General features: G+C 40.9%; 2 protein-coding genes across 2 annotated transcripts in view; one reads left to right on the top strand and one right to left on the bottom strand.

The window, feature by feature from the left end:
- Window positions 1–580: 580 nt before the first annotated feature.
- PDSS1 (decaprenyl diphosphate synthase subunit 1) lies at window positions 581–22761 on the bottom strand (the record flags this gene model as incomplete). The annotated part of the gene is made up of 11 exons (XM_084227181.1): window positions 581–1008; window positions 1733–1813; window positions 5121–5234; window positions 5414–5494; window positions 11146–11255; window positions 11344–11455; window positions 12503–12644; window positions 19379–19509; window positions 19902–20025; window positions 20837–20901; window positions 22471–22761. 11 exons carry the CDS (start codon window positions 22759–22761, stop codon window positions 868–870), a joined length of 1392 nt encoding a protein of 463 aa, XP_084083307.1. The 3' UTR covers window positions 581–867.
- LOC311166928 (protein adenylyltransferase SelO-like) overlaps window positions 22760–27805 on the top strand; it is a gene marked incomplete at its 5' end in the record, with an annotated part of 19820 nt that continues 14774 nt past the window's right edge. The window contains 6 exon segments of the mRNA XM_084227194.1: window positions 22760–22934; window positions 24101–24219; window positions 24441–24569; window positions 25290–25354; window positions 25459–25515; window positions 25615–25713. Of these exon segments, the coding sequence (XP_084083320.1) occupies window positions 22760–22934; window positions 24101–24219; window positions 24441–24569; window positions 25290–25354; window positions 25459–25515; window positions 25615–25713 (644 nt within the window).

Genomic DNA, 27805 nt, shown 5'->3' with positions numbered 1-27805 from the left:
AAGGGATCACAGGCAGAGATAGCCAGAAAGGGTGTGCTTTCCTGCTCTACAGATCCTGTGGCTGAAATAACCTGAGAAGGAATGTGGTAGTACTGGGTAATTACTGGGAGAGGAATGTGTCTGGGACTTCAAAGGCAGCTTCTAGGGTGCTACAGAATATATTCTATAAATGAGTGATGAAAGTGATGGAGTTGCAGGTTTGACTGGCTGGTGAATCATTCATTTTTAGTTTGAGTTAGAAATACTGAACCTTACATTTTCTGAACAAAAACATTCATTTGGTAACAATCTCAAAATCTGCCTCATGTTAGCTGCTAGCAGGTAGCCACCAGTAGCACGAATTGAACTCTCTGATGAATAACCAGTTAAAATCTACTTGTAGTCTTTTACAGTAAACCAGTATCTCTATCTATACAATTCCAGGTGCTTCTGTTAAGTAGCCAGGGAAACATCCAAACCCTCTCTTCAGGGGAGTTTACCAGCTCCTGTACATGCATGCTCTCTTTCTTAGTGTAAACAAGTGAAATTTGGAACAGCTTCAGTTTTCATACACTGATTTATATTTATTCTCATTGTGGCCTTTGTGCATCAACATGTAAACATCTTCCCCATCCCCCACAATCAATAGCCCCCACTAAAACAATTGTACAGCACAGTTTGATTTGCTCTGAATTGCATGGCTTCCTGCAGTAAAACACTTTAAGCTTTTGTTTAAAAAAAAGAAAGTAGAACTTCCAAAAAAAAAAAAAAGGAGGTTTTTTTTTAAAAAAATAATTTTTGGTAGCTTGTGTTGGAAGCAAACAACTTTTGAAATAATGTAGGCACAGTCTGGTAAAGTAGCTGCCAGAAGGAGTGGAAGGAGTTCTCTCACTTGTCTCGCATGAGAACCATTTCTGTCAGGTGCACCAGGGCCTCTCTCTCGGGGGATGGCCGCAGCTTGCGGATCTCGCGCGTGGCCGCGTGGCAATAGCGCTGGGCGAGGTAGGTCGTCTGCTGCACACCATCACTCTGAGGGAAGGAGACAGAGAGAGCAAACGGGGACCTGATCAGCCTCCTGCTGCCTTCTGCCTCTTCCAGTCACAGGGGGAAGTTCTAAGGTCTGTAAGTACCCTCATACATTATATTCTGATGGGGAAAGGAAGAGGAAGCCCACCTACCTGCCCCAAACTGTCCAAGTACTAAAACTCATCCGTGCTAAAACAGCAACTCATCCATTACAAAACAGTGCTGGTATTAATAACAAAGTAGAAACTAATGGTTTATCCCTTCCCCTCCTGCCCTAAATCGAGATGTACAAAATACCCATGCTATTCTGAAAAATAGGTAATAATTTTGCACAGACCATTACTCAGTCTTTTTAGACCAGAGTCATTTAAATTGGTAGAGGGTGTGCACTGCTGTTAAAAGACTGACTGGAAATTACATGCCATTTATACCAGCTGTTGAATACAGCTATGCCTCAGCTGAAGGAACTTAGTTCCTGCATGAGCTTTTTACTTATTATGTGGATTTTATGCTGTTGGAGGAGAAAAAGAAGAAAAGAATTCTTCAGTACCTAGCATTTCTGCTAAAACACTGTGCCAGTAGGAGAGCTGAGGAGTTCTTACTTGGCATTGCACATTGCATGCTACACAGCAGGTATTCACCAATGCAGCCTTGCTGTTTTACTTGAGAGGCAATGAATTTCAGACTGAGCAGCAGGGAGAGCAGAAATATTTGATATCAGTCTTACCTGCAACACATACTTCCATGCACGTTCAACATCTCCTGGCTTACTGAATCTCCTCATTATCATAGCATTCATTTCTGGAAACTAAGCACAAAGGGAGAAGGGTTTGTACTTGCTTTTGAATTGTTTTCCATGTAGCTGCCTGCCATGCTCAGGTCAGAACACCACCAAAGTGCAGCCCTCTTCCCCTGTCGCTGTTGTTGCTACAGTATAGCTTTAGCTTTGTACCTGCAGTCTGCACAGGACTACGTTATAGCCCAAGCATTTAAAACTGAAACCTCGCTCTGCCTCTGCTGGCTATTGCCAGTTGGTAGCAGAAGTCAGCACCTGCCCTTTTATCAGGTTAAGCAGATGTTCCAGTGTGGTAACTACTGATGTGGCTACTGCCTGGTGTATTATCTGCATCAGATACTCCATCACAGATGATGGTTGGTGTTGGCACTCCTAGAAGAAGCGCCTCTGCCCCGACACATACAAAAGAACGTGGGATGTTGGTTGTTACAGTGTTGTACAGTTCAACTTGTAAAATCCCCTCATGGTAACACTAGCTGTAACATTCTCTTACATTTTTCATTGTGCTGGTATTTTATATACACAGATTTTTTTTTTTAGTAAGAGAAAAATGCCAAGTCTAAAGTATTTTGTTTTCAGTCACATAGTATTTGTAGTTAGCAATGCATGCTCAATTCCCTACAAATCAAGCAGGTAACTCAGGTCAGTTGTTTTGAGAAAAATCACATCACTTAGGTAAATATGCAGCCTCTTTCTTCAGACAGCCTAGAAACAGAAAAACCTAGTGCTTAATTAAATAAGGCTACAACTTAAGGCAGCTACTCCACAAAAGAATTCTTTTTAAGGAAAGAGCAGTTTGTTCATCTTGCCTGAAAGGATTACAGCCAAACAAAGATGATTTTATTGCTATATCCTTGTAAACAATGATCTGCTTTTCTTGCACACCTTTGGTCCTGCAACTGCAGCTTTACAACCTCGTTCAGGTACAAACATGTAGCACCCATCAGTGCTGTGACAGTCTCCTATTACTCATACACAGTCTTGGAGATGCATTCAGAAGTTCAGTGATGACTCATACTTTATCTAAAAGAAGAAAGTCATGGCTTTTTCTAGATCCTAGCTTCCTTCCCAGGTAACGACAACTTAATTGCAGTGTTCATGCAATCAGTTTTCACATTATTCATATTTACAATTATATAGGGTGTATATGGGATCACTTTTTATATTTAAGCACTAAAGGACATGAAAATCCCCAAACTTGTAAGGCAGAGCTGTTATTAGCAATTCTGCATATTTAGTGGGCAGCACATCAGCATTTAACAGGAATGCTTATAATAAAAATAAACTTTCATTCTTCAGCTGTACTTGTTTAAGAGGAGCTTTAGAATTAGCATACACTAGTCTATTTCCTTAAAAAACAAATGGGGTGGTTTTTTTTTTAATGAGTGAGCTAACTTTAAATACTGAATAAATAGGTACTATATCAAAGTAAACATTTTTTTCTCCTTAATATTCTAATGCACAAAGGTGTATTTCAGAAGGAGGGGAGAGGATAGGAAGAAAAGGCATCTGCCACTGAAGATCCAGAGCACATTAAAAACTAACGAATGTTTGTCAGGAAGACAATTGGAAGAGTACCAGCAACATGAAAGGATAGCAGCAATACTAATCTGAAAAGACAGCCTAAAATTAATAATTACACTTGGGACTGTCTTGAAGTCCTGGCTCATGAGTTTTTTTCTCAGACACAAATATATGAAATATCTTTTAGTAGCATCACAAGTGTCGGTTGAAGCTCCACATTTTTTAGCACTCATGCTTTGTTTATATATCAGTTAAGTCTGCAGTGCTGTCGTTCCAGTTTCTTGAAAAGAGCAAGACATTTGCAGCAAAGAAGCCTGGTTAATGCAGGAAACTTTAAAAGATGGTTAAGTTATATTTCAATGCAAAAATGTACACTTCCCATCTATCAAATATATAAATGAGGAAAAAGTGGCCTACGAAGAACAAGATTTTACAATAGGAGTGACATTTCTTTTATTTCTATATTATGAACTAATTTATCTTGTACAGCTAATTAAAAGATAGATGAAGTCCAAATTGGAATATTTAACACCCACAAGACAGTCAATGTCACCCATTCTCTGCCAAAATTGGGTATTTGCAACATGCCTGGTTTCCTTCTGCACTTGGCTTTAGCACACACAAAAACAGTTTTACAACTCCATCCTCCCTCTCTACCTGAGTGTCTCCCTGTTCTTTGGACAGCTCCAATTGCTGATGACACAGTTCTGAAATAATGATTCAAGAATATGCTTGTGAATCCCCCAGATGAGTATGGGGAGACAGTGAGGACACAGAGAAGGTTGTTCTCAATATGCATTCATTGACTTTGTCAGTTGGCCGATACTCTGTGCTCCTGTCTGTTCTGAGATACAGATCCTTGGAAATGCCCAAAGGATAAGGAAGCAAACAGATGTGTATGCTCCACCTCCCCCCACAACAGGCTCTTTTAGAAGGGGAAGTAAATGTCAAAGTTGTTGGGTTTTTTAAATGATTTAGAACTTTTCCCATGTTAAGCTCTAAGCAATTCCACTGAGAGAGCATAGATGAGAGCTCTGCTGGAACTAATTGTGCCAGCTTTCATATCACACTGTGAAGCCTGGTAGGAAGAACTGCTTTTTAAGTCCCAAATCTGCTTTCTTCTGGTGAACAAGATACTGGAGCAAGGAATTAAACCAGTTTCTTTCCTGTTTATGGATTAGCACCAATTTTAATGTTTTTTTTCATGCTGCTCACACTTCTGTTTTCATTTTGCTCCCCCAAATAATTTTTAAGGCACTGAGAATCTTGACCAATTTTAAGCTTGTTTTATTTATGACTCCTCCTCTTCTCTTACCCAACCTTCAGACAAGAAACCTACTCATGTTTGTAAATGGATAATACTTGAGGAAAAAGAGATGAAAAAATCAAATCCAATAAATAAAGGTACCCACCTAAAGGCAAGGCAGGGATTTCAATTCTTGGCCCCAGATGGATACAAAGTCCAGAACAAGGCAAAAAAAGCCTACATACACAGTCAAGGCTGGGAAGAAGATGTCTCAGGAGAAAACACAAGCAAGAAGCTACTTAGGAATAACCTACACAAAATGTGCTAAAACTCTCTGAATACCTACAAGAGCCTAACAGGAAGTAGAGTTGTGCAGGAAAGTGTTTCTCATATCTTGAATGTGCACAGAATCCATCTGACACTGAACCCACTGATTTGTCACATGTGCCCAGGCCATTCTCATCACTAGAGATTTGATGTGTTTTAGCTGGTCCTGTGAGGAGTAGTTTACACTTTTCATTTTGAGCAAACAGCTTCCTGCTGACTTACCTGTCGACAAGCAAATAAGACAGGGCCTGTGGCTAATCCAAGCTTGAGATCTGCTGCTGTTGGTTTCCCCAGATGGTCAGCACATGATGTAAAATCCAGCACATCATCTATCAACTATAAAAATAAACATACAGATTATTTAAAATTTGTTTTTCAAGTATTAGAGCTAAATACAGAATGATCCTTGTTAAAGATAAGATTTGTAGGAAGCATTAAGACAGCCCACTTTGACTTCGAAAGCACTTTGGAGAAGTTTAGATCTTAGATTCCATTTAGTTCAACAAAAACACTACCTGAAAAGCTATGCCAACGTTTTTTCCATACTGGTATGCAATCTCATGAACTTTGGGATCGGGGCAGCCTAGAATTGAAACCTGAAAAAAAACCAAAAAGCCCAAGTAAATAGAAAGCTTTAGTTAGCTAAAAGTTAGCACTTTTAGCCCCCAACCATAGGTGTGACACAGCCAGCACAGGCTGGAGGGATCTGGGAAAGGCAAAAAAAAGCCGACTCAGGCACATTCTGGCTTATCTCAGCTCATGGAGACACACAACTGGCCAAGCTTACTAGAAAACAAGGCTGAACAGCAGTGCAGTATTAAAACTGCATTCACATCTGCAAAGAGATTAGCTTCATTAAATATTTATCAGGCTTAGAAATTACAATGCAAGGATAAAGAGAGAAGAAATGTGGATGCACTTCACATGCAGGGTAGTAGTCGTATCCAGTCCAGTGATGGGGAAATTAAGCTAATTACATACCTAAATCAGCCAGGGGATAATTGGAGGTCAGATAGCAGATAAATGGACATTATCATAAAAGATCACAAAGCTGGATGTGTTGGACCTGGTGCAGTAGGGGCAGTTGACATACTTATGATTATTTTTAAGGTGATGTTAACTGTATGTGACTTGCTCAGGAAGATGACTTGATTAGCCTGCAGGCAAAGCTACTGAGGGATAATTAGTGGCAAAGAAAAGACAGCAAATGAAGAAAGCACACCAAGCTCACAAAGGTATCACTAAACTGAGATAAACAAAACATTTTACTCAAATGTACAATCAACTACTTGAGAGACAGAAATTTTGCTGAATAAACTCCACAAAACTAAAATACAGGACATTAACTAAGATTTGAGAATTAATATCTTGCCTCAAAGTAAGGGCATTTATGCTTTTTGCATTTATGTACCGATTATACATTTTGCAAAATGAGGTTGGTTAAATACTCAGATTTATTTCAACCTTCAATAAACCAATTAGAACAGGGGACAAAAATCCACTCTGGTTTATTGTAGGCATTCCAAATCTGCTGTCACCAATGCAAGGAGTGAAGATACATTTTACTTAAGACTAAAAATATATGCTAGGAAAACACAATATAAAAAAATAACTATGTGTGTGTATGTATGTATGTATATGTATTCCTCATTAAGACTGTGTAAGGTAGGATCATAAAAAACCCCTCCAATCCCAAAACCAACCCCAAACTAAAAGCAAGTCCAGAAGTAGCTTTGAAGGTGAACATGAAGATGAAAATAAGAAAAAACATTATATCCTAATAAATGTGATGCAACTTGCACAAAATGAGAAATTATTTCATGCAGCAGTGCACTTCATATCTTAGCATCAGAACACTTCCCAGTCATAACCTGCATCTGTGGATAATAACTAAACCCCAGAGGAATCTGGATGACTGAGAAATTAACAGCATCACACATTCTCCATTTTTATTTAAAAGAGGAGAGTATACCAGGAAAATAATGCTACTTATCTCTAATAATCCCACAAGATCCTGAAGGCTATTAAACAGAGTGAACTGCAAATATGAGATATTTAAATAGATATTGCTAGGGTCTATCAAAGTAGAACATTTTGCCTTTTTATCCTCCTTTTGATGTTTGTCTCCTAAATAGCAATATTTGCCCAAAGACCTAACATCTACTGCTGTACCATGCAAATTTTTGGTTGCTTCTGTAATATAAATCACATAATACCAGCATGGCAGGGGGGCTGCATCTGCCCTCTTCCAATGAAATCCTTACCTACCTCCTCCATGTGGAGGATAAAAATACAGAATTCAGTGACAAAATCCTGCTTAACAGCAAAGGGTCAGAGTGGGCAGTAGCTGGCAGAGGGTGGGAGGAAGTGCTGTGTAAAGAAAAGAACTTCCTCATTTAACCTGAAAGGTCAATTCTTGTTCGTAGACCAAAAAGTGACAAAAAAAATTTTAAAATTCAGGAGATTTGTTTTGTCAGTCATCCTCAAGTGAGCAACCCTCTGACCATGACCACATAATAAGCCTGCAATTGGGTTGTGTGTGTCAGGGAGTTCCTTCAGGATGCAATTTCTCAAACCGCTCTAGTGGATTGTTGCCCCCAGCTGGACACTGCAGCCAGGCAGCCTCTCACTCCCACACAGAGTTTAACTGGAACTGTACTGGGATAATGTTCTGGGATAACACCCACATTTACACATACAAATCAGGATAACTAAGTCAATACAGTGATGTGTGTTTAAATGATAAAACTCCCCCTTTGAAAACAGCCTAAAGCTCCCCAAATAGGTATGACTGGCTCATGACAAATTTAATCTTGCAAGAATTCAGGCCTGTCCTCCACTAAATCATAATGAAAAATCCTTTCTTATACCAAGTGAAACAAATTCTTTAGAAGAGTTCTTTGAATTCTCTTCTCTGAATTCAGCAAAGCAGGACAATCTCCTTGGTGTTATTTCAAACACACTTTTTGCAATTAAAAAAATTGTTTCTGTTATGTTATATAAGAAACTATAAACCAATTTTGCCTCTTTGCTGAATTTCACATCCATAAAATACATTATCAGCTCTGGGTAGATACATCCTGCTCTGATATTTAATATGTGACAATATGGCAGGTGGAGTTGAAAGCATTTGCACATCTCCACCAGTGCTCGGTAGGTCAGAGAGGAAACCTGCTGCTGGGCCAGAATTTGTTTGAATAAACACTACAAGAGATGTTTGTTCTTGTAGTGCTAGATTTGTGGACTCAGAAAGGAAAAGGCTCTAAAATGTTCCCCTTTTCCAGCTGTTCTCCTCCATGCCCATCTCCAGAAGCAGTCAGGTTCCTGCCTTCTCATTCCTGGCTCATCCACCTCTGTTTTTCCAGAAAGGAGCACTGTTCCTCTTTCCAGGAGAATCACAGAATAGTTTAGGTTGGAAGGAAACTCTGAAAGTCACCTGCTCAAAGGAGAGTCTACTTCACAGTCAGAGGTCTTATTTTCCTAGGCAGCAGTTCCACATGCTGGTAGAGTTTTCTGATGGAGCCCTGTGCACACACCAGGAACTCACAGGAAGATCCAGAGCTTTAGACTATTGGTTTCTTCAGTCCCTTCCACAGCCCTGCCTGACACAAGGAGGCACAACCTTCCTCCTAGCTTCCTCCTAATATGGAAATCAAGAATCTCTAGTGCACCCTTACACTCAAAGCAAGCAGGATGTAATCCATCATCTGAAAGTATACCATGCAAAATAGAAATAGCTTTATGAGGCTCAGGAATTCACATTACAGCAGGGTTTAAAAAAGACAGAAAACCTGCTCAGGTTATTTTGCTGTCTCCAGCTGGCCTGATGACTAAACAGAAATTCCACTCTAGCTTTATTGTCTCTGAATTCTTGAACTAAAGTCACCTCATACTTCTCTGAAAAATGCCTTGCAGTAACTAAGGTTTCAATGACTCTGGGCCATCTGCCACTGCCTCCTTTTACAATACACTTTAATTGAAATTTTGGTAACATTCCCCCATGCAGAACTGTTGTAGAGATAAACTGGAGACTGGGATGGCTCTTAACATCTTGAACAGACTGTTCTCTCCCTAAGTCCTAACTTAAAGAATTTTGATTTAAATGCAGTAAAGCTTTGGTGGTACAGAATGTATCAGTTACAGTGTAGGTCTTATTTAGACAGTTTTGCAGGAATACTCTCCTCTTCCATTTCTAAAGCATGGCACCATGAAATTCTAAGGTGCTACCTGAACCTGTTTGACATCTTCTTTCCAATTGATACTTTTTATTCAATTTGATACTATTTATTCAATCACAGCAACTAATTAGGTTTTTCCTATCATTAACAAGAACAGAACTGCTTCTAAAACCCATAGTCTCTCCTCTTAGTTTTGTCCCTGAAAACAAGATAAGAATACTCGATTCCCTAACTGAATTTCCTTTCAAGAAAGAACTGATGATCCTGCTTATCCCTTTTGCTACAGAAAACAGAACTCCCTTCTGATTCCATTTCTTCAGTAGCCAAAGCCGTCTAAACAAAAATATCTCAACATCCACATGCAACAAAAAAACCCCCAAATTCTCCCCCCACCCCCCAAAAAATCCCTTTTAACTGCTATCAACAGAGCTCTCCTAATCCATGCAGAAAGAAACTGAGGGAAACATACAAATTCAACTCATTGGTACTATGTGCAGCAATAAGGATTTGCCATGAAGAGACCTTTCCTCTTGGTTTTCCTTTCTAACACAAATTTTACAGCATATAAAATTCCAGCAGTTCAGCAATGGAACAACTCAGACCAGCCACTAGAATAAAAGCAGCCAAACACCCCCTTGACCTGCTGGTCACAGCATCACAGCCTCAGTCTTGAGGGAAGTGCTTAAATCTTTAACTCTTGCAAGTCATGAAAAGGAAAAAGCTTAAATTAGCACATTTGTAGGGAGAATCCACCCAGTGGGAATGTGTTTTCTTCCATCTTTCATCTGCAAAGATTCTTTTAGGCAGACTGTCAAAATGAATATTAAAACTTGTGTATGTTTTTTCTGGAGTAGCAGAATAATGTGATGCTCTTCACTAGTCCAGGTGCCTACTGATATAAAACAAGATTTGCAGAAGAAAATTGTCAGGGTCATATTGCCATTAATATGAGCAATCCAGAAGATTTAATTTCTTTCCTCCAACTAGAATAAAAGGTATTTTCCCACCCCCAAAACCCATGTGTCTCATTCTACGTGATCATTTTGATACAAGCAATTTTCAACTGCTGTCTGTTGCACAAATGCAGCAGTTTCTAAGAACAAAGGAAGATGATTAACACTAGCACAGATTTTTACTCTAATTCTTTAAGAATTCCTGCTTGCTATAGAATCCATTAGCTATACTGCCTTCCACTAAAAAGAATAAACAAAACTCTCTTTTGTGATGAGATTATTACTCACTTCTATTTTCTGCACTAAAACTGAACATCTACTTTTGTGTAAGAACATAATCTTGAATTGGAGCTTTTTGTAATCAAGGAAGAGAATTGAGTGACAGGGTTGGATAAAGTAATTGGTAATTAAAACCCCAACACAAATCAAGTACATGCTTCTGGTTTTTTACAATGTGAGGTAGATACCAGGAAAATGTTTTCACCCAGAGGGTGTCTGGGCACTGGAAAAGGCTCCCCAGGGGAGTGGTCACAGCACCAAACCTGGCAGAGTTCAAGAAGTGTTTGGACAGTGCTCTCAGCACATGGTGTGACTCTTGGGGTGTCCTATGCAGGGACAGGAGTTGGACTTGATGATCCTGACGAGCCCCTTCCAACACAGCTTACTCTCTGATGCTATCATAATTGTTTCCTCCCACTGTTACCACTCAAGGTCTCACTCAGCACCAATGAGTAGGGCCAGATGTCAAAGAAGTCTTAAAATCAAATTATAGGCTAAAAAATGATCAACTGAGTCTAAAACCACTGTCTCAAAGTTCCAGAATTTCATCAATTGAAGATTGCCATTGTTATGATTATTTGAACTTCATTTTGATTCAATTGAGAGTAACAATAGATCTGTGTATAAATAAAAAACGCAAAGGAAAAGTGAAAACCAATATTGGAGACTACACAGCTGAACTGTGATAAAATTCACAATCTCAAACCTATTCACATTCTGGCAGAATACCATTTCAAGGTTTTGCCTGGGAGGGTATCCAGAGCAAACAGCAATACTAGTTTAGCTGTGAAGCTTACAGTATGGTATGTTAACTTCAGAAGAGACAGACGTACATACTGCTTTACAACTGTTTGCTATCAGACTCGCCGTCTTCTTAAAAGTCTTCTCGAGGTAGTGAGCAAATCTCTCATTCTCATTTTCCTTGGAACCCAGCTGGAGGAATTCACCTAAAAAGTTGCACAGAAGGGAGGTTTTATTTGTGGGTTTACTGCTTAGGTAAGCAAATTGGAAGATAAAAACAGGAAAAAACCTTACCACGCACCAGATCTTCAATCACCTGAGTTAGAACAGAGATGATAGTGGTATTTCCAATTCGTGCTAAAGCTACAGAAGCAGCTGAGAGGATGAAGTCGCCAGCTAGAACAGCCTGACAATAACAACAAAAAGGTGATCCCTTAAGTCTTTTCCTGTGTTACTACAGACTGTGCAATTCCCTTTACTTGTCAGATCTACTCACATTATGAAACTTTCCTACATAAGCACGAATATCTTATTTTAAGAGCAAAAAAACACATAACCAAATACTGAAATCTGAGTAATTTTTGAGTCCCTATCATGGTACTGGTTATATTTTTCTGTATAAGCACTGTTTCTCCTGTATGCAGTATGTGTTTGCTTATGAAGTTTTTTTGAACATTAGCTCTCTATTTCACCATTCTCTTGTGGCTGCTACGCCATGTGAACTCTGAACTGCCCCAAGTTCCTTCCCTGCATTTCTGGTGAAGACCTTTCTTATTATGTTCTGTGAAGTAAACACCAATTTCAAAAAAAATTTCCTGCTGACTGAAAGCATTTTTGTGTTCACCGCTGAATCAGCATTCAGGATGAGGTACAAGTTTAAAGTATTTCAACAGCACTGCAGGGAATGGCACAGGGAATCTAAAATCACTAATAATCACAGAATGGGCCAGGTTGGAAGAGGCCAGAGTCATCTGGTCCAACCTCCCTGCTCAAGCAGGGTCATCCCAGAACACATGGCACAGGATTGCATCCAGATGATTCTTGAATCTCTCCAGTGAGGGAGACCCCAAAGCCTCTCTGGGCAATCTGTTCTCATTCAGGTGGAACTTCCTGTACATAAGTTTTTGTCCTCTGCCTCTTGTCCTGTTAGCTGAGAAGAGCCTGGATCCATCTTTGTGACACTGCTTTCAGACACTTATGACAAGGGCCCCTCTCAGTCATCTCTTCTGGAGGATGGACAGGTGCAACACTATCACACTTCAACCATTCATTATCTAATGCTTCCAACGGTTAAGAAAAGGAAAACACATTTGTCTCACCCATAAACTGTGCACACCTCTTCATATGTTTTCTGACATATGCCAAGACCTAGCCATAGTAACTTTACAAAGCTCTAGGTACTTGTGCTCTGCTGAAATTCAAAGGCAAGCCTTGCACGTATTAGCAAACTCACTTTCCTCTCTCCCCAGATTTGATTAAGTGTCCTTTTTCCTCTGCGAGAATTTGCATCATCAATGACATCATCATGAACTAGACTGGCTGTATGGATCATCTCAGCAATTATGGCCACAGAGCGTTGGCTTGCTTGCACCTCCCTAAAATAAAAAAACAAGAACTGTCAAATAATTAAATCAATTATATATGCTGCAATATACTACAAAATCTCTATTAAAAACAAAACAAAACAAAATGCTCCTCTGAAAACAGCTGTCACAGCTTTTTCCTGGTCTGACCCCCTTCTTTCAAACCTGGAATTAGGAAGACAAGAGAAAGTAAGATCACATTAGTACAGTAAGTGCAGAGGGATGAGTCCATCCTCATGAGGACTATTTCTACATTGCTGCATTAACAGTACTGCAAAACTCCTGTGTTACTGACTTGAATCCCTCTAAATCCGGACTGCAATAAATAGCACGGCATCAAGGATGCTTGGCTCCAAGACTGACATCTGGAAAACAGCAGAGAAAAGAATGACAGGTAGCTCTGTAGATGAGTTTTAAGTTTTCCTTATCTCTGTTGCTCTACCTATAATCGTGGCATCACAAACTCTCTACAGCTGGATAACTCTAAGCAGCAAGCTGGAGAGATCAGAAGGAACAGAAACCTGCATTCTAAAGACATAACTCATAGATCTTATCCTTTATGTTATCTGATTACCTTAAAACCCCAGAGGTTCTTCAGAAGCCTGAGGAATTAACTAGAATTCTACTGCAACCACTTCAGGACTGTAAACACCAACTACCTAACACTTATTGGAAGTGTTTTGGGAAGATCTAACACTGATGATTCAACTCTCAGTAGTTCAGACTACTTTTTTTTTTTGTTAAACTAGGTGAAAAGAAGGTAAGGGAAGAACACAGAAGCAATTATCTAGAGAACAAAAGTGGCAAAAAGCACATAAAAGAGCCAACCTAGCTCACACAAAGGACTATCTCCCTTAGTATCCAGCTTCCACTGTCCTCTGTGGTATTTTTCTGTTCTCATCATGGGTTACATGCAGGATCCCAGAAATGGCTATCCCAGTCAGCCTTGCCTCACAGGTGTAACAAGTCCTCCACATGGACATTCAAAATATCCCCCACACAAATCAATAACACAAAAAACCCCAAACCCACAACACAAGAAAGAAACTACTTCAGATATATAAATAACTGTCTGTATACTTCTGGTATACAGACAACAGAGAAAATCATACTATTTTACAGGAGAACAGAAAGAGAACTGAAACAGAAGATAATTTCACCACAACTAAGGTAATTTAAAGCTTTCCTGCACTGCCTATGTCCTTTAAAATGTAGTGATTAATCACAAAATGAAAGAACATATTGCAGTCTGCTGACATAACACTGCATTCTGACACCTACCTCTATACAGAATTTTGCACTGCTGTCAGTGGGAGTTCTACATCCTGAACAATAGCAGGATGAATGGGTAGCTCATAGGCGGTGAAAATATGGCTTTTACACAACAGAAGATAAGAGCTGGAAACCTTCATGGTTGTTTGGAGGCAAGTCTTAATGTGGACTAGTGACTTAATCAAATACTAGTTCAGTGTAAATAGTTTTCTAAAACAAATTACTCTTACTAAATAGGAGAAAACTTACCTTCAAAAAACTGTGAAGGTCTCCAGCCTCTTTCATGCACTGTTCTCCTTTTGAGGATTCCCTTTTTCATTAATTATGTCAGCAGACTGGACTTCCTGCTGGGAAGCAGCAGTAAATGGCAACACTCACTGACACACTGAAATATTTCAGTAGTATGAAGACAGCACAAAACCAGTTATTTCAAAAGCAGGTTCTGAAAAGTTCTGCATTATACTCTATCTTATCTCTGACAATGACTAAAAATGGCATAGGAATGTTCATGGTCTCCAGAATGTTGTATCAAATGTGACAATTTAATCTGAAGGGGTTTTAAAACTACTGTTTCCACAAAGTCTCAAGCAAGGTTCTACCCACTGCTGGCAAAAAATGTTCTGCAATAGTTTCCTACGTGCATCTTGTGAGACTAATTCTAGATCAGAGCATGCCTACTTTTAGGGGAAAAGACACAAACCCCAGGATCCTTCTCATCCCCTGCCATTTTTCATTCAGCTTCTCCTGCAAAACAAAAGCAAAAAGTGGCAGTAACTCAATGGATAATAGCAAATCCAGTAAGTGGAAAGATGCCATTTTTAGGTCATTCTCAAAGTAAAGACACCCTGAGATGATGTATATTTACAGATATTTTATACAACTTATCATGTTCTGTTCTTCAGTGGGACCCCCTGCTTGATTCAGTGATAAGGCTTTATAGATGTGCTGTACCCTGAGATGTTTTCCATTTCAGAACTTATTTCATGAACACTGAACAAGCCAAGGCTGACCATACAGGTTAAGAAACCCGAAATGTCTCCCTCCAAATGTCCCTGTCCAAAACCAAAACAAACACAAAACAAACAACCAAAACTACGCAACAACAGTTAGGGGTGAACTCAAAACCACACAAACCAGTATTTACACTCTCCAACAAAAAGCTTGGAGGCAATGTGTTTGCCACTAAGTAAATATTGCCATTTTAAGGACAGGAAATGAGCATAAGAACTTGCAACATTGTTGTGCTAGGGCCGCAGTCCTTCAAGCATCATTCCCCTGCTAAGGCCCTGGGGCTGAAAGAAGCAACCATCTCAGAAACAGTCTGTGACACAGAAGGGCACTGCAAACTAGGGGAAGCACAGAGACTGCATGTGCTAACACCAGAGAAAACTGCACAGCAGCTGGCACCACAGGCTTTTGACAACAACGGTTTGGAGGAGTGAAACAAAAGGGAACTAAGGTTGTTGGCAGGCTCTATCTGTAGGAAATATTCCATCGAGTTTAGCCATGTCATTTTATTTGTTTCTCACCCTAGTCTGATAAATTTATTTCCCTTCTCTTCCCCCCCTCCCCCCCAAACTTTTGTGCTCGCCGTTTTACCTATTATCGTTGTATTTCTTTGGCCCTCTCTTATTGCCTCTCTCTTTTTGGTTGTAGGAAAAGAAATAAAAGCTCTCATTTGCAAACACTTTAGAGAACACAGAAACACTAGGTGCTGTCAGGCTAAGTGATAATTCTGTGAAGTTCTTCATACAGGCATGTGAAGAAATCCAGGCAGTGGATGTGTGAAATTGAGGGTTTGCATGACCGCAACTTAAACTATTTACAACAATTCTTACTCTCACACAAAGCAAAGTTGTTATCAATAAGCAAAAAGCCACTGCCCAAGGGACTTAAAGATTCAGGGTAGGACTTAGGACACTTAAAACTTCAAGAGCAAAGAAACAACATACTTCAGTCACTTACCTCTATGGTAGTAATTCAGATAATTCTTTACACAACTGTCATTTTCCTTATTGTGACTACAATACAGTGACCTCACTCTAGAAAAACAGTTAACCTGCTGAGGGTATAGCAAATACCTCACCTCATTCAAACCTAAACATAAATGATCAGTGTCACCTAACCTGCAAGCAGAGCCACCTGGCCATTCCATTCTCCTGAGAAATCTCAGCTAGTGTGGAGAACAAGACAAAGAGGTCCCTTGGGACTGCCTTGTAAGATCAGGACCTGTAGCCTTCCTAAATTGTTATTTCAACAGCCAAATAAGGAAAAGCGTTACCTTTTATACAAAAGTTGCAGAAAAGAAGAAAAGAAAATAAAAAAGCAGGCAAAAGCATGCTGGGTCCAGCAAGTTATATTACAGTTGAGAATGGAAGGCAAGATGAAGCAGAAACTGAACATCAGCAATACAAACCCCAGAGGCAAAAGTAAAAAAAAAAAAAATTCTGGGGATGAACAGTACAGGATATTGGCTCACCCTACAAACCTACAGAACTGTGGTCAGTCTCTTCAATTACACATGTGGGAACCAAAGCCTCAACAAAGAAAAACAAGCCTGGGAGAAGAATCAGTATTAACTGAGGAAAAGAATGATAAAATGCTTCAAGGGAAATGACAAATTGAAAGTGGAAAAACATCTTAAAAAAACACTGGGAGAAGCAGAATGTAAGGCAAGCATTTCCCCCCCAGGTTTGCAGAAGAGTAGCAGAGTTAAAAATATGCAGTATTACTTCTCCACATACACAATTTTCCTCACAAACATAAAAATGTTGGAAGAACAATTTGCCACCTGGAGACAATGTTGCTTTAAGAAAGAACAATAATGAATCAATCATAGTATCAATGTGAACTGAAGTATATATACACCCAAAGCAGATGTAAGACAGCCTGCTTCAAGCAGCTTAAAAGCAAAAGAGAAGAAAATAAACATAAAACTTTATCAGCTCACAGGAACTAAGTATCCACAGAACAAATGTAAATTCCTTTTGCATGGCCCTACCAACCCTCAAAAGCATTGGTCACCATGCACCAACCAACAAGCAGTACAGCGAAGACTTGTGTCAACATATGGGATATTTAATTACAATCACAGGCTTGGAAAAATTGGCACAGGGCACAGAACAGGAAGGTAAATACCCCGAGATTTTATCCCACCCCTTTGCTGAAACACTTCTGCCCTTGCCACTCAGAATTTCATTCTAAAAGCAACATGACAAAGAGGGTGACTCAGCCTGGTTTGTACTAGGAACGTTCAGATTATTGAGGAGGCTTTTTAAACACTGAACATATTTTGGAGGTGCTGATTAGAACCACAACAGATGTACAAACACTGCCAGATGACACAGGCATCTAGAAATCAGAGGACTTATGCTGAGGGCTGGCTACAGCAAAGCAAGCACTTGCCCCAAGCATATGTGGCACTTTCTTACTGGCATGAGGCAGGTCTCAAAACTGGTCCTGACAGTTTTGAGACAGCATAACATGTGGATGAGAATATGTCCATGAGCATATACATATGTCAAAAGACAGCAAATACACTTTGGGCATACAGGCAAATTGAGGCTTTCTACTGCTACCTCTCTTTGATTCACTGTTCAACCCCCACACTGTATGACATCAGTTTCAGCCTTCTCAGTACTGCACACATGATTTTGTTCATAAGCTTTTCATGCTACACACTAGAATGAGATAAAACTATTTTTACCATCATTTTGATTCCAAAGATGCTCCAAAAACTCACTGTCCCTGTTGTTAAAAGTCTTATCCTAGATTTCCATTCTCTTAGAAACATAATGCTTTGTCTTAAGTAGCTCTTTCACTCTGCTCCTGATGAATTTGTAGACCACAAGTCTTCAATCTTCATGATTATCCTTGCAATCCTGAAGCCATCCACCTATCCACCCCTGAAGCCATCTGGACTTAACTTATTTTGAGCACAAGGATCAGGCACACTGATGATTTCAGGAAGTGTGATATACACTCCTGCAGCTGAACTGGATGGCTGATGCATGCTAGGCTATCTTTGAGGTTTTTCATAACAAAGGTGGTTGCAAACCACACTGGAGTTATGCCCTAATGGGACACCTGAGACCCTACAAGCTCAAGCAGAAAATTTTGGTTTACTGTGCTTCCTTACACTTCACCACAGATGGATGATCATCAAGAATGACTCTTCCAACAAAAAGTGCCATCCTCACACTCCTGTTTTTCATGTCAAGATCACCCATGAAAATATTAAGCCAGTCAGTGGCAAAAGGTATCCCTGAGGATTTTCACAACCAATATTGCTCCTTTCGCTATCTCAGAGTCGATGACAAGAAGCAGTCCTGAACTGACAACAGAATCTGGCTGAAGCCAAGTTCATTAATCCTGGATGAGTTTTCCTAAAGCAAGGGGAACTGGCACACAGAGGAAAGGACACTGCCAGCACACAGAGGAGAGGACGCTGCCAGCTCGGTTTTGCCTTCTCCTTCATAATTATATTCACATAGAAGGGGCTACAGGGGGAGGTGCTATCCATGCAACAAAATACATGCCACGCTCTGAGGTAGCAATCAAGTCCAACAAGGCATTAAACTAGTCCTACAGAGAGAAAACGGTGCAAGAGCTCAGAGAAATCCCTTAAGACCGACAAATTAGTCTAGAAACACTTCTGGAAAGGAACCAAAGATTATCTACTTGAAATTCTATACAAGGCGAGACTGGAAGCATAGCTGGAAGGCAACTGGAGAACACTCCAGCCAACATCTTTCCTCAAAATGCAAACATAGCAGTTGACAGGAACGTGTGGAGTGAAGCATTTGCAGCAAGCCAGACTTGGGAGTGATAGAGAATACAGGCCAAGCATGATCTTCTGTTCAGTTAAAACTGCTTTCAAGTAACTTGGAGATCATAAGGATTACACCAGACTAATTAGCTTAGAAACTTACATAAAGTGTAGAAACTTGCTACTAGAGGGTGGGAAAAAAAACCCCTTACTGTTTTCAAAATCTCACAGCTTTGAATATAATAATACCACCTCTTTAATAGGTTTTCTGCATAATTACTAAAAAAAAAATCTATGAAGGTCTCCTCTCACAGAAAACTTCTTACCTGTGACTAGAGTTTAATAGGAACAGAAGTGGTTACAAATGATAATACTTAATGAAGTTTACATAGTTTCAAAGAGTAGAAAAAGTTCTAATAAAGCATTTATGCAAGAATTGACTAAAAGCTTTACAAATATAGTAATTCAGCCACATTATTTATCCACCCTGCTTACAAGTGCAGTACAGTCCACCAATTTAACACACAGAAATCTGCAATAAACCCAGCAGTTCCTTTTGCACTGACAACTACAAATATACAGCTTCAAGATGGAACTTACATTCAGGTTTTACCGAGGAGCATTTTATTTTCATAAAGTATTTTTCAGAAACACAAGAATGATAACTTTCAAGCATGATGTGTGTATCTGAAAGTGACCAACTCACTTGGAATTATTATGGTGAATGTTGCAAGCCCGAGCCATTAGCACCACGATCATTGGTCGAAAGGCCTTTCCCTTCCCATCAAAGTAATAATCACACATTTCCTTAAGCTCTGCTGCAGAGACCAGCAATTCCTATAAAAAGGACAAGAGCTTTTCAGCATAGAAGTCACAAAGTCAGTCTGTTTAGTGTAAGTAAAAAAGTATGCATGTATAAGGTTATTGCTTGCATTCATTCCGCCCAGTGTAAGCTCAAGTTATTTTTAAAATTACTATAAGCAATCTGCAATGTAAATGATGCATTCCAGTACTGCAAATCAGAAGAAAAAATTGCATTCTGGTTCTACAACATATGAGAAATGCTCCATTTGCCTTCAGTTTAAGTTTCAGACAGCAGTTCGTAAACATAAATAACATTACTTCAATAAATATCCATAAGTAAATATATTTCAATAAATATCCAAGCTGATGGCTGCTATTAAAAACAATCATCATGACATCCCAAGACAGTCACCAAAATCCCTTACCTTTTTAATATCTTCATAGAGATTTTTCAAGTCTTTTCTACCAAGTTGAAAAGGGTCTTGGTATTTTTCATCACTAATTGTCTTACTGCAGCTGCACCAGTGGGATGTACTTGTATGATGAAACCTGGTGACAGTGTTTTTCAAGAGTAGTCTTGTTAGAAGTCAAGCTCCCCTGATTCTCCATACAGAAACATCTGAAAGGGTTTCTTTCTCTCCCTCTTCCCTCACACCACATTTAACCAAATGGCTAAAATATATGAAGAACACTCTTTTTCAGATAGACAGTAAGGTGCAAGGACAGAAAAGCTGTGCACTGATGATCATAAAACTCTGGGACCTGGCAAAGTGCATTTGGCAAACACACACACTTAACAGATCCCAGATCTGAGACACAGAACACCACCTTGCTCTCAATCTATACCTTTTGAATACACTATGGATAGTGTAGCCTACATTCAGAGATAGAGCCTTCACTTCTGGAAACCCAACTATTCTGTTACTTTCTTCCCTCTCAGGTAAACTCCTGAAAAAATATTCCTGACTTAGATTTGATATTTCTTCCTTTGTATACCCAGCTACATAATAATTTAAATCAATACTTCCAGGTAGCGTGATGATGCTAGGAAAGTTCATCAGAAAAGGGTGAAAGCTCGACCTGGATGCATTAAGCTTGGGAGATTGTTTCCTGGATTTGAAGTTTCTTCTTCTAATGTTTCCTTTTCCAAAGTGAACCATATGTATTTTCTTGCAACATTCTTGCTTTGCCTGTTACTCTCCAGGATAGCCGACTGAGATTCAGACTCAGCATTACAGCAGTGTCTACACTGGAGTAAATAACCTTATTTTCAAAGTTTACAGCTCAGAGGTGTAACTACCCAGTTCACCCAATAACTGTGTCCTTACCCACTACACAACAATGTGAATCTCCAACTTACCGCCAAAATATACTACATATTTTTGGAAACGAGAAAGTTGAACTTCTTTGGGTAATGTGACACATCTGCATAAAATAAAACCAGGGACAGTTTATCAGAACTTTAAACTGCCAGAAAACATTTGACTACAAAAGAAATGTACCCATCACCATTGCTCTATTTCTCCATTTTAACAACCCAGCAGCAAAGGGAGTCTCATAACCCCTTCCACACCACGTGAGACACGAGTGCACACTTCACCAGGCACACTGAACTGACTCTTCTGCTCCAGAGCCTTGGACTTTCTCCCCTCGCAGGCCAAGCCCAGGAAGCTTATCACTTAAATTACCAAAGCTGCTCCAATAAAACCTTGTTTTTGCACTTGAGCAAGGTGCAATTTTCAAACGTTCCCAGCCTGGCAGATAAACCTGGACTGCACCAGTCAAGGCACAGAGGAAAGGACGAGCCGTTTTAGTACACTAACAGAAAATCATGTCCCTGCTTTCCCCGAAGCAATTTCAATTCTGCCTGCTGTTTATAATTTACACCTGCCCATCTTCCCTGCTAAATGTCCAAAACCTGACTTCCAAATCTAGCAATCCCTCCAAGGATCCCTCCCTGCAGACAGAGCCCAGGACCATGGGGGAAGGAAGGCACAGTCCCAGGTACACGATTCCAGCAGATACGGGCTGAGGAAGGAAGTACAGCTTTTACTCTGCTCCTGGGAGTGCTGCCAGGAAGTACCGAGCCCTGCCCAATGCTGGGCTGAGCCAACCTAAAATCACTGCAATCCACGTGTTCACCAACCTGCCTCTGGAAAAACTCACACAGAAACGCTCAAGGAGACCTGCTCCTCCTGCCTCAGCGTCTCCTCAGACCTGGATTAAAGTAAAGCCTCCCTTGGACAGAGGGTGACAAACGAAAGCACTGTCATGGCTCAAGGGCACTCCTCCATCCGCCGTGCTTACACAAGGCCATGCAAGGAGACAAAGGAAGGCGAGGAGCTCAAACTTATCACAGACTTGCAACCCACTGCTGTCTGACTTCAGTGTCCGGCCCTATGGCTGAGGCATTCCCAAGTCGCTCTCTCGGACCTCTCACCGCGTTCTATTGCTAAAAATAGCTGATCTCTTCCTCCAGCGCGGGCACACACAGACTCCCTCCTTTACACTGCTGCTCGACCCTGGAACAGCGGCTGGTGCGGGATGCTGGACACGTTCCCCAGAGCACCTTCCCTGTCCCGGGTCAGCACAGGCAGAGCACCCCAGCGCGGCTCGGAACAGCAGCCTGGCCTTGTGAAGAAGCTCCAAACCAAGGCAGTGAGTGAACTGCCCCCATTACCGCTCCCAACGCTTACACACACAAACGCCATCAAAATCTCACATAACGAGAACCACTTCCCTGCTCCCACCTAGGGCCGGCTCAGAGAGGCTCACACATTGACCAGCGCTGAAAACCCCTAATCCGGAATTTAACCTTGCACCGAGCGCGCTCCAGCCCCCCGCAAGGACCCCCGGCAGGGAGCCGCCCCCGGGCCGCGGCCCTTCCCGGGCGGAGGCTGCGGAACGCCGAAGGAGCGGCGGCCGCGGGTGCCCGCCCGGCCCGGCGCCCCCCGCCCCATTCATTCCGCGCCCGCCCGGCGCCGCCGCACTCACCGCCGCGCTGGGGGCCGGCGGGACGCGGGGGCCGGGGCTCGGCACGGAGCCGAGCGGCGGCGCCCGGCGGCACCAGGCGCCGCTCCTCCACCACCACCGCAAGGCCATGGTGTCCCCCAGCCCCGCCGCGCCGGCACCGCCTCCCGGCACAGCCGCGACCCGGACGCGGAAGCCCCGCGCAGCCACCGCCCTCCGGCCCGGTGCCGGGCGGGCGCCCCAACGCCCTCTTTGGGGGCGGGAGACCTCGGGCCGGGTTCGTGAGGGACTCTGGAAGGCGAGGTCGGGGGACATGTGGTGGCGGTCCTGGCTGCCCGCCTGCCTGGCCTGGGGCTGTGTGGCCGCGCTGTGCGGCTCCCGCGGGTTCTGCCCGGCCCCGAACGCCTCCCGCCCCCGGCCGGGTCAGTGCCCGCGGCACCGGGCGGCGGAGCTCTGCGCCTGGGCCCTGTCCTCCGACAGCCTCCTAGGTACGGCCTGCCCTGCCGCTGCTTTTGCTTGTTGAGTTGTAGCAGCTCCTGAAGCGGTAACTAAGTGAAGACCTGATATACACAGTCAAGTATAGATTTAAAATTGATTGGTCATAAATGGCGCTTTTTTTCCTGCCCCCCCCCTCCTGAATCCCAATGATGCGTTAGTGCAGAGTTGATAACCTGACACATCTCTGGAAGTACACAAAGCATTCTAGCTCTGGGGCATACAAAACTGCTTGTAATCATTGTGCTAATTGATATGATAACATTACAGACCTGATTTCATCAGGTGGTACAATTACTTGTGAGCATTAAGAAATAATCGTCAGTGATCTTGTGGCAGCTGGCTATAACAGGATCTGTCATTAGAGGTAGTGAGAAACATGGCTAGCAGCAAGGCTCCAAAGATGCTAACTAACTTAAAATTTTTACGAAACAGTGACTATGAGGTACTGAGATTTTATAATTAATGTGGAATTGTAAGATTGTTGCAAGCAAAAGTCCATAAAGATGGTAAACCACACTGGTTTAAAACAATATTTGTCCTCTGTTACCATGGAAAAGGGCACAGAGTAGGTCTGAAGGAAGAGTGAAACACAACTTCTGTGTACACATGTATGCTACAGCAGGAGCTACATCTTCTCACCCATTCATTCACTGTTTACATTACTCAGAAAAGATTCATCTGTTTTCTTGGGTTGCATGGTGATCATTGCTGCATATGGACTGTACACAGCAGCTACTGGTTCACCGTGACTTAAATTTGTTGCACTGCACTGTTCAGCTGTGGGAAAAGCTGAACTTCTCCGTCTCCTGCAGATATCTTTTAGGGTGTCTCTGAGTGCAACACCAAACTGCACTGAGACTGTTCCAGTCTATTAAATCTATTCTTAGATACGGTTTAGATTTTAAAACTAGAATGTCCTGGTAGATTCTTTAACTGCAGAACTTTAACTCAGTCCTTTTAGAAATTCCAAACAATAAAATCCTAAATTTATTTGGGCTTGCTTTTCATGAAGGCTTAATATACATTGCTAAAGGTGTAATATTACAAGTTTTAATTGTTTTTAAAGCATTTTGACTGAATTTAAGAGGAAACATATTAGGAATAATATGATTAATTTTGTTTTATATGGCATTTGTTGTCTGTTTCATGTTTACAGATCCTTTTCCACTTGATGTGATCCAAGAAAATTATGTCCGTAATGTGAGAAATTGCATTTTTTCAGTTGTCTATCCTACACCTTTTAAATCTAGAGTTCGTCTTGTAGCTGTTTCAAAGGTTGGCTATTGTTTTTTTATTCCTCTCTAATTAGTAGAAATTATTAATACATGTACTATTCATATGCTATTTATCTTGAAACATCTTCTCAATAAATACTTCAAACAAACAGAACATTTAAAACATATTGTGAGATGTCTTTTAATGGTGAAATCTGTAGAGAAAACATGTTCATTACCACTAATAATTTGATCATGTTCAAGTATTATTTTTTTCTCCAGGAAGTTCTTGAAAATATTTTGGATCTTGACATATCTGTCAAAGGATCATCTGATTTTCTGGAGTTCGTCAGTGGTGGGAAAGTGATATTTGGGTCTGTTCCACTGGCCCATAGGTATGGGGGTCACCAGGTAAGTATGGCACTCATTCTTCCAGGTGGAATTCTGTAGGTCTTTCCTTGTGAATTACACCTGGATAATACCTGTGAGTACATGAGTGAATGTCTGTGAGTAGAGGAACACTTACTAACAGTTTGATTGCAGGCTTGTTCTCATGTTGGGCTGCAGGTGGAAAAGAGCTATCATATCCTTCCACAGTATCCTGTTTACTTGCTCTGCTTTTGTTTATGCCTGAAGCAAATTATGTTTTTAACTTTCATTAGCTGCTGAATCTGCTTAGCACCCCAGCAGCCTGGCCAACTATTAGTATCTAATACTAATAGCTCAGAGGAGTGGAGAAGGACAGTGCCTCACTGCAACACCATGATTACTAATGTTCAAGTTTCATTGAAATGGGTGTGATTATTCATGGAGAAGAATGCTAGAATTTGATTTGTAATTTCCAATTAAAAAACCAAAACAAGCCACGTGGATTTAAAGGCTCATTATACAAAAAAGACAGGTCTGTAGCTCTACGTTGTAGCCGGAAGGTAAAAAATAAAAAGAGGATTACTGGAGTTACTGTGGTTTTCTGACTCATTTTTGGAGTGAGTATGGAAGTACAGCTTTAGGGTTCAACATTTTAAGGTGAGCAAATGTGTCTTTTGTGAGGACCTAGATTTAATCTGTATTGTTTCAAGTATAACTTCTATAAATGATAGAGGACAATAATTTGATTTTCATTTTTGTCAGTTTGGTAACTGGGCAGGTCAGCTGGGGGATGGAAGAGCCCACTTGATTGGAGTATATACAAACAGGTGTGACTTTTTTTAAAACTGTCTTATTGAACTCTGTGTTCAGTTTAGCTGATTCATGGTTAACCTGAGGTCTGTTGTTAGAAATGCCAATGGTAATTTTGCAGGCTTGGTGAGAGGTGGGAACTGCAGCTAAAAGGGTCAGGAAAGACCCCATACTCCAGGTAAGTTGCAGTTACTCTGTGTACTCTGAAACAGAATGTTTTCTTTTTGAAATTTACTTTGATTTTATGATGTATTCCTTATTTCTGTGTTCTCTGTAGGAATGGTGATGGGAGAGCTGTGCTTCGTTCTTCTGTTCGCGAGTTTTTATGTAGTGAGGCCATGCACCATCTTGGAATTCCTACAAGCAGAGCTGCTAGGTATTTTTCTTTCCTTTATTCAGAGTATACTAATTTACAGGTAATTTTGTGTCTGAGTTTCACTGAACATCAATAAAGCAGGGCAGCTAGTTTCCAAGATGAAAGATCTCTTCATATGCATGCAATCAAAACGAAATATATTCTCTAAAGATTTTTGGATAAAACTTTCCAATAATAATAAACTTCAGCAATTAATTGCATCACATTGTTTCCTGGATTCTAGAAATAGAGCTTAACTTTAGTGTAGTAAAGACTCATTTATGTAAAGTCAATTCAAATTCTAGAATCTTGCCAACTAGGAAAATGTTGGAAGTGGCTATTTTTGTACTGTCATTTTTAGATTGCTGGGAAAAATTGTCAGTCATATGAAACAAATATTAGTAACGGAGGTAGAACTGAATGTAGGCAATTACTCTCAATTCTTTGTCTATGCAAACACCCCTTGAGCAGAGAGAGTTTGTAAAAAAAAAATTAGCACTAATTCTGTGTGAGCCAAAGGAGACTAACACATTCATTCATTTGGATGATTTTCTCAGAATCAAGTAACTGAATATTTTCAGATGATCATGTTTAAAATACCAAGTTCATTTTGTGTTCCAAGTAGTCTCAAGTCTGTACTGCAGTGTTTCAGTCTTTAAAGAAGGCAAATGTTCTGCAGAAAAGGCCTGTACTCAGCTGCCACATGGCTAGGTGTCTGTATTTGCAAAGTGTCTGCAAATCTCTTTAGCATTAGTTCTAACTCATTTGCTCTGTTGAAGTGCAGTGTTTGTAAATGACATTTTTGATGGTTCATTCACTGACTTCATCTTGAGACTCTTTGCTGTTGGCTGTTAATGCAGAACTTTAAATCTGTCTGAATATCAGCAGGAAATCATTTGGCAGGTTAGAGCCTCTCTTTGCTGCTGTCTCAACAAATTGTTCAGTGCAAAACCAGTATGAAATTACCCCTTTACTGTGCACGAATTCTACTGAGCACACAGTGTGCTTTAGCTCTCTGCTGGCAGATTGGTTAAATGCCTGGCTCTCTTAACTGTTGTACAAGCTCTGCAGACTGTTTGCAAGACTTAATTTGGAAAAACCCCAGCTGACAGCCATATTCTTCCCAATGGGGAGCTGTTGTACTGAGGCTGGTGGGATGCACTTAACAGAGGTCTTGTCAAGTCTTGGCAGAAGTGGGAGGAAAAACCTTATGGCTTATCCCAGAACACCCAGCAGGTTGGTTTTCTCTATTAATTTTAAGTACTGTGTTCCCAATGGGGTGCTACAGTTTATGACTATACTGCCAGATACAGAACACTTCATACAGTACCATTTTAGTCACATACTGAGACTACCAGTGAGCAGTGTTACACATTAAGTCAAAAGAGTGAGCCAATGTGCATAGTTTTCTGAGTGGCTTTACTTGCATGGGGCTTGATGTTCATGCAGAACAGCAGGCAGAGCACTGGGAGTGTAAAGTCAAGCCCTTAAGTGAGAGCCCGGTAGGGAGGGATATCCATCCATCCATCCATCCATCCATCCATCCATCCATCCATCCATCCATCCATCCATCCATCCATCCTTCTGTGAGTGCTGTTCCAGCTTCTTTGGTGTGAGAGCAATTTCAGTGCTCTGTTTCCTGTGGGTGAGTGTACAGCTGGTCTGCTGCTGCCTTATGGTACTTACCAACTGCAGGGACCATTGGAGAGCTACTTTTCTAGTGGGAATGTGTGTCTATGTGGCTGCTCAGCTACCTGGCCAGCTCTCAGATGTTGCACGTCTGTATTAACTAAACGTTGATGCCCCCATGGATTTTTTTATCTGCAGTAGAAGTACTGGTATTCTGTAGGAATTTTGCAGAGAACCTGCTAAGAGTTACCCAGTAAAAAGGAAACAACTTTTCTGGCAGAGGTCTGTTCAAAACAGTAAAGTTTCGTAGCACAACTTTTGTGCCTTCTGTCCTCTAGTGTTCAGCTGCACACAGTATTTTGTAGGCATCTGAGGTTCCTTCTCTGTTTCTAATTTTTTTTGTTTTCTCTTGAAGGATTAAGATTTTCTTCTTCCATCTCATTTACATCAGAGCTTTTTGTACTTAATCCTACAGCCATACCAA

The sequence above is a fragment of the Fringilla coelebs genome (assembly GCF_963513975.1).
Source record: "Fringilla coelebs genome assembly, chromosome: 1".
NCBI lineage: Eukaryota > Metazoa > Chordata > Aves > Passeriformes > Fringillidae > Fringilla > Fringilla coelebs.
Note: the sequence above shows the minus strand (reverse complement) of the source record. Positions and strands in the feature narration are given on the sequence as shown.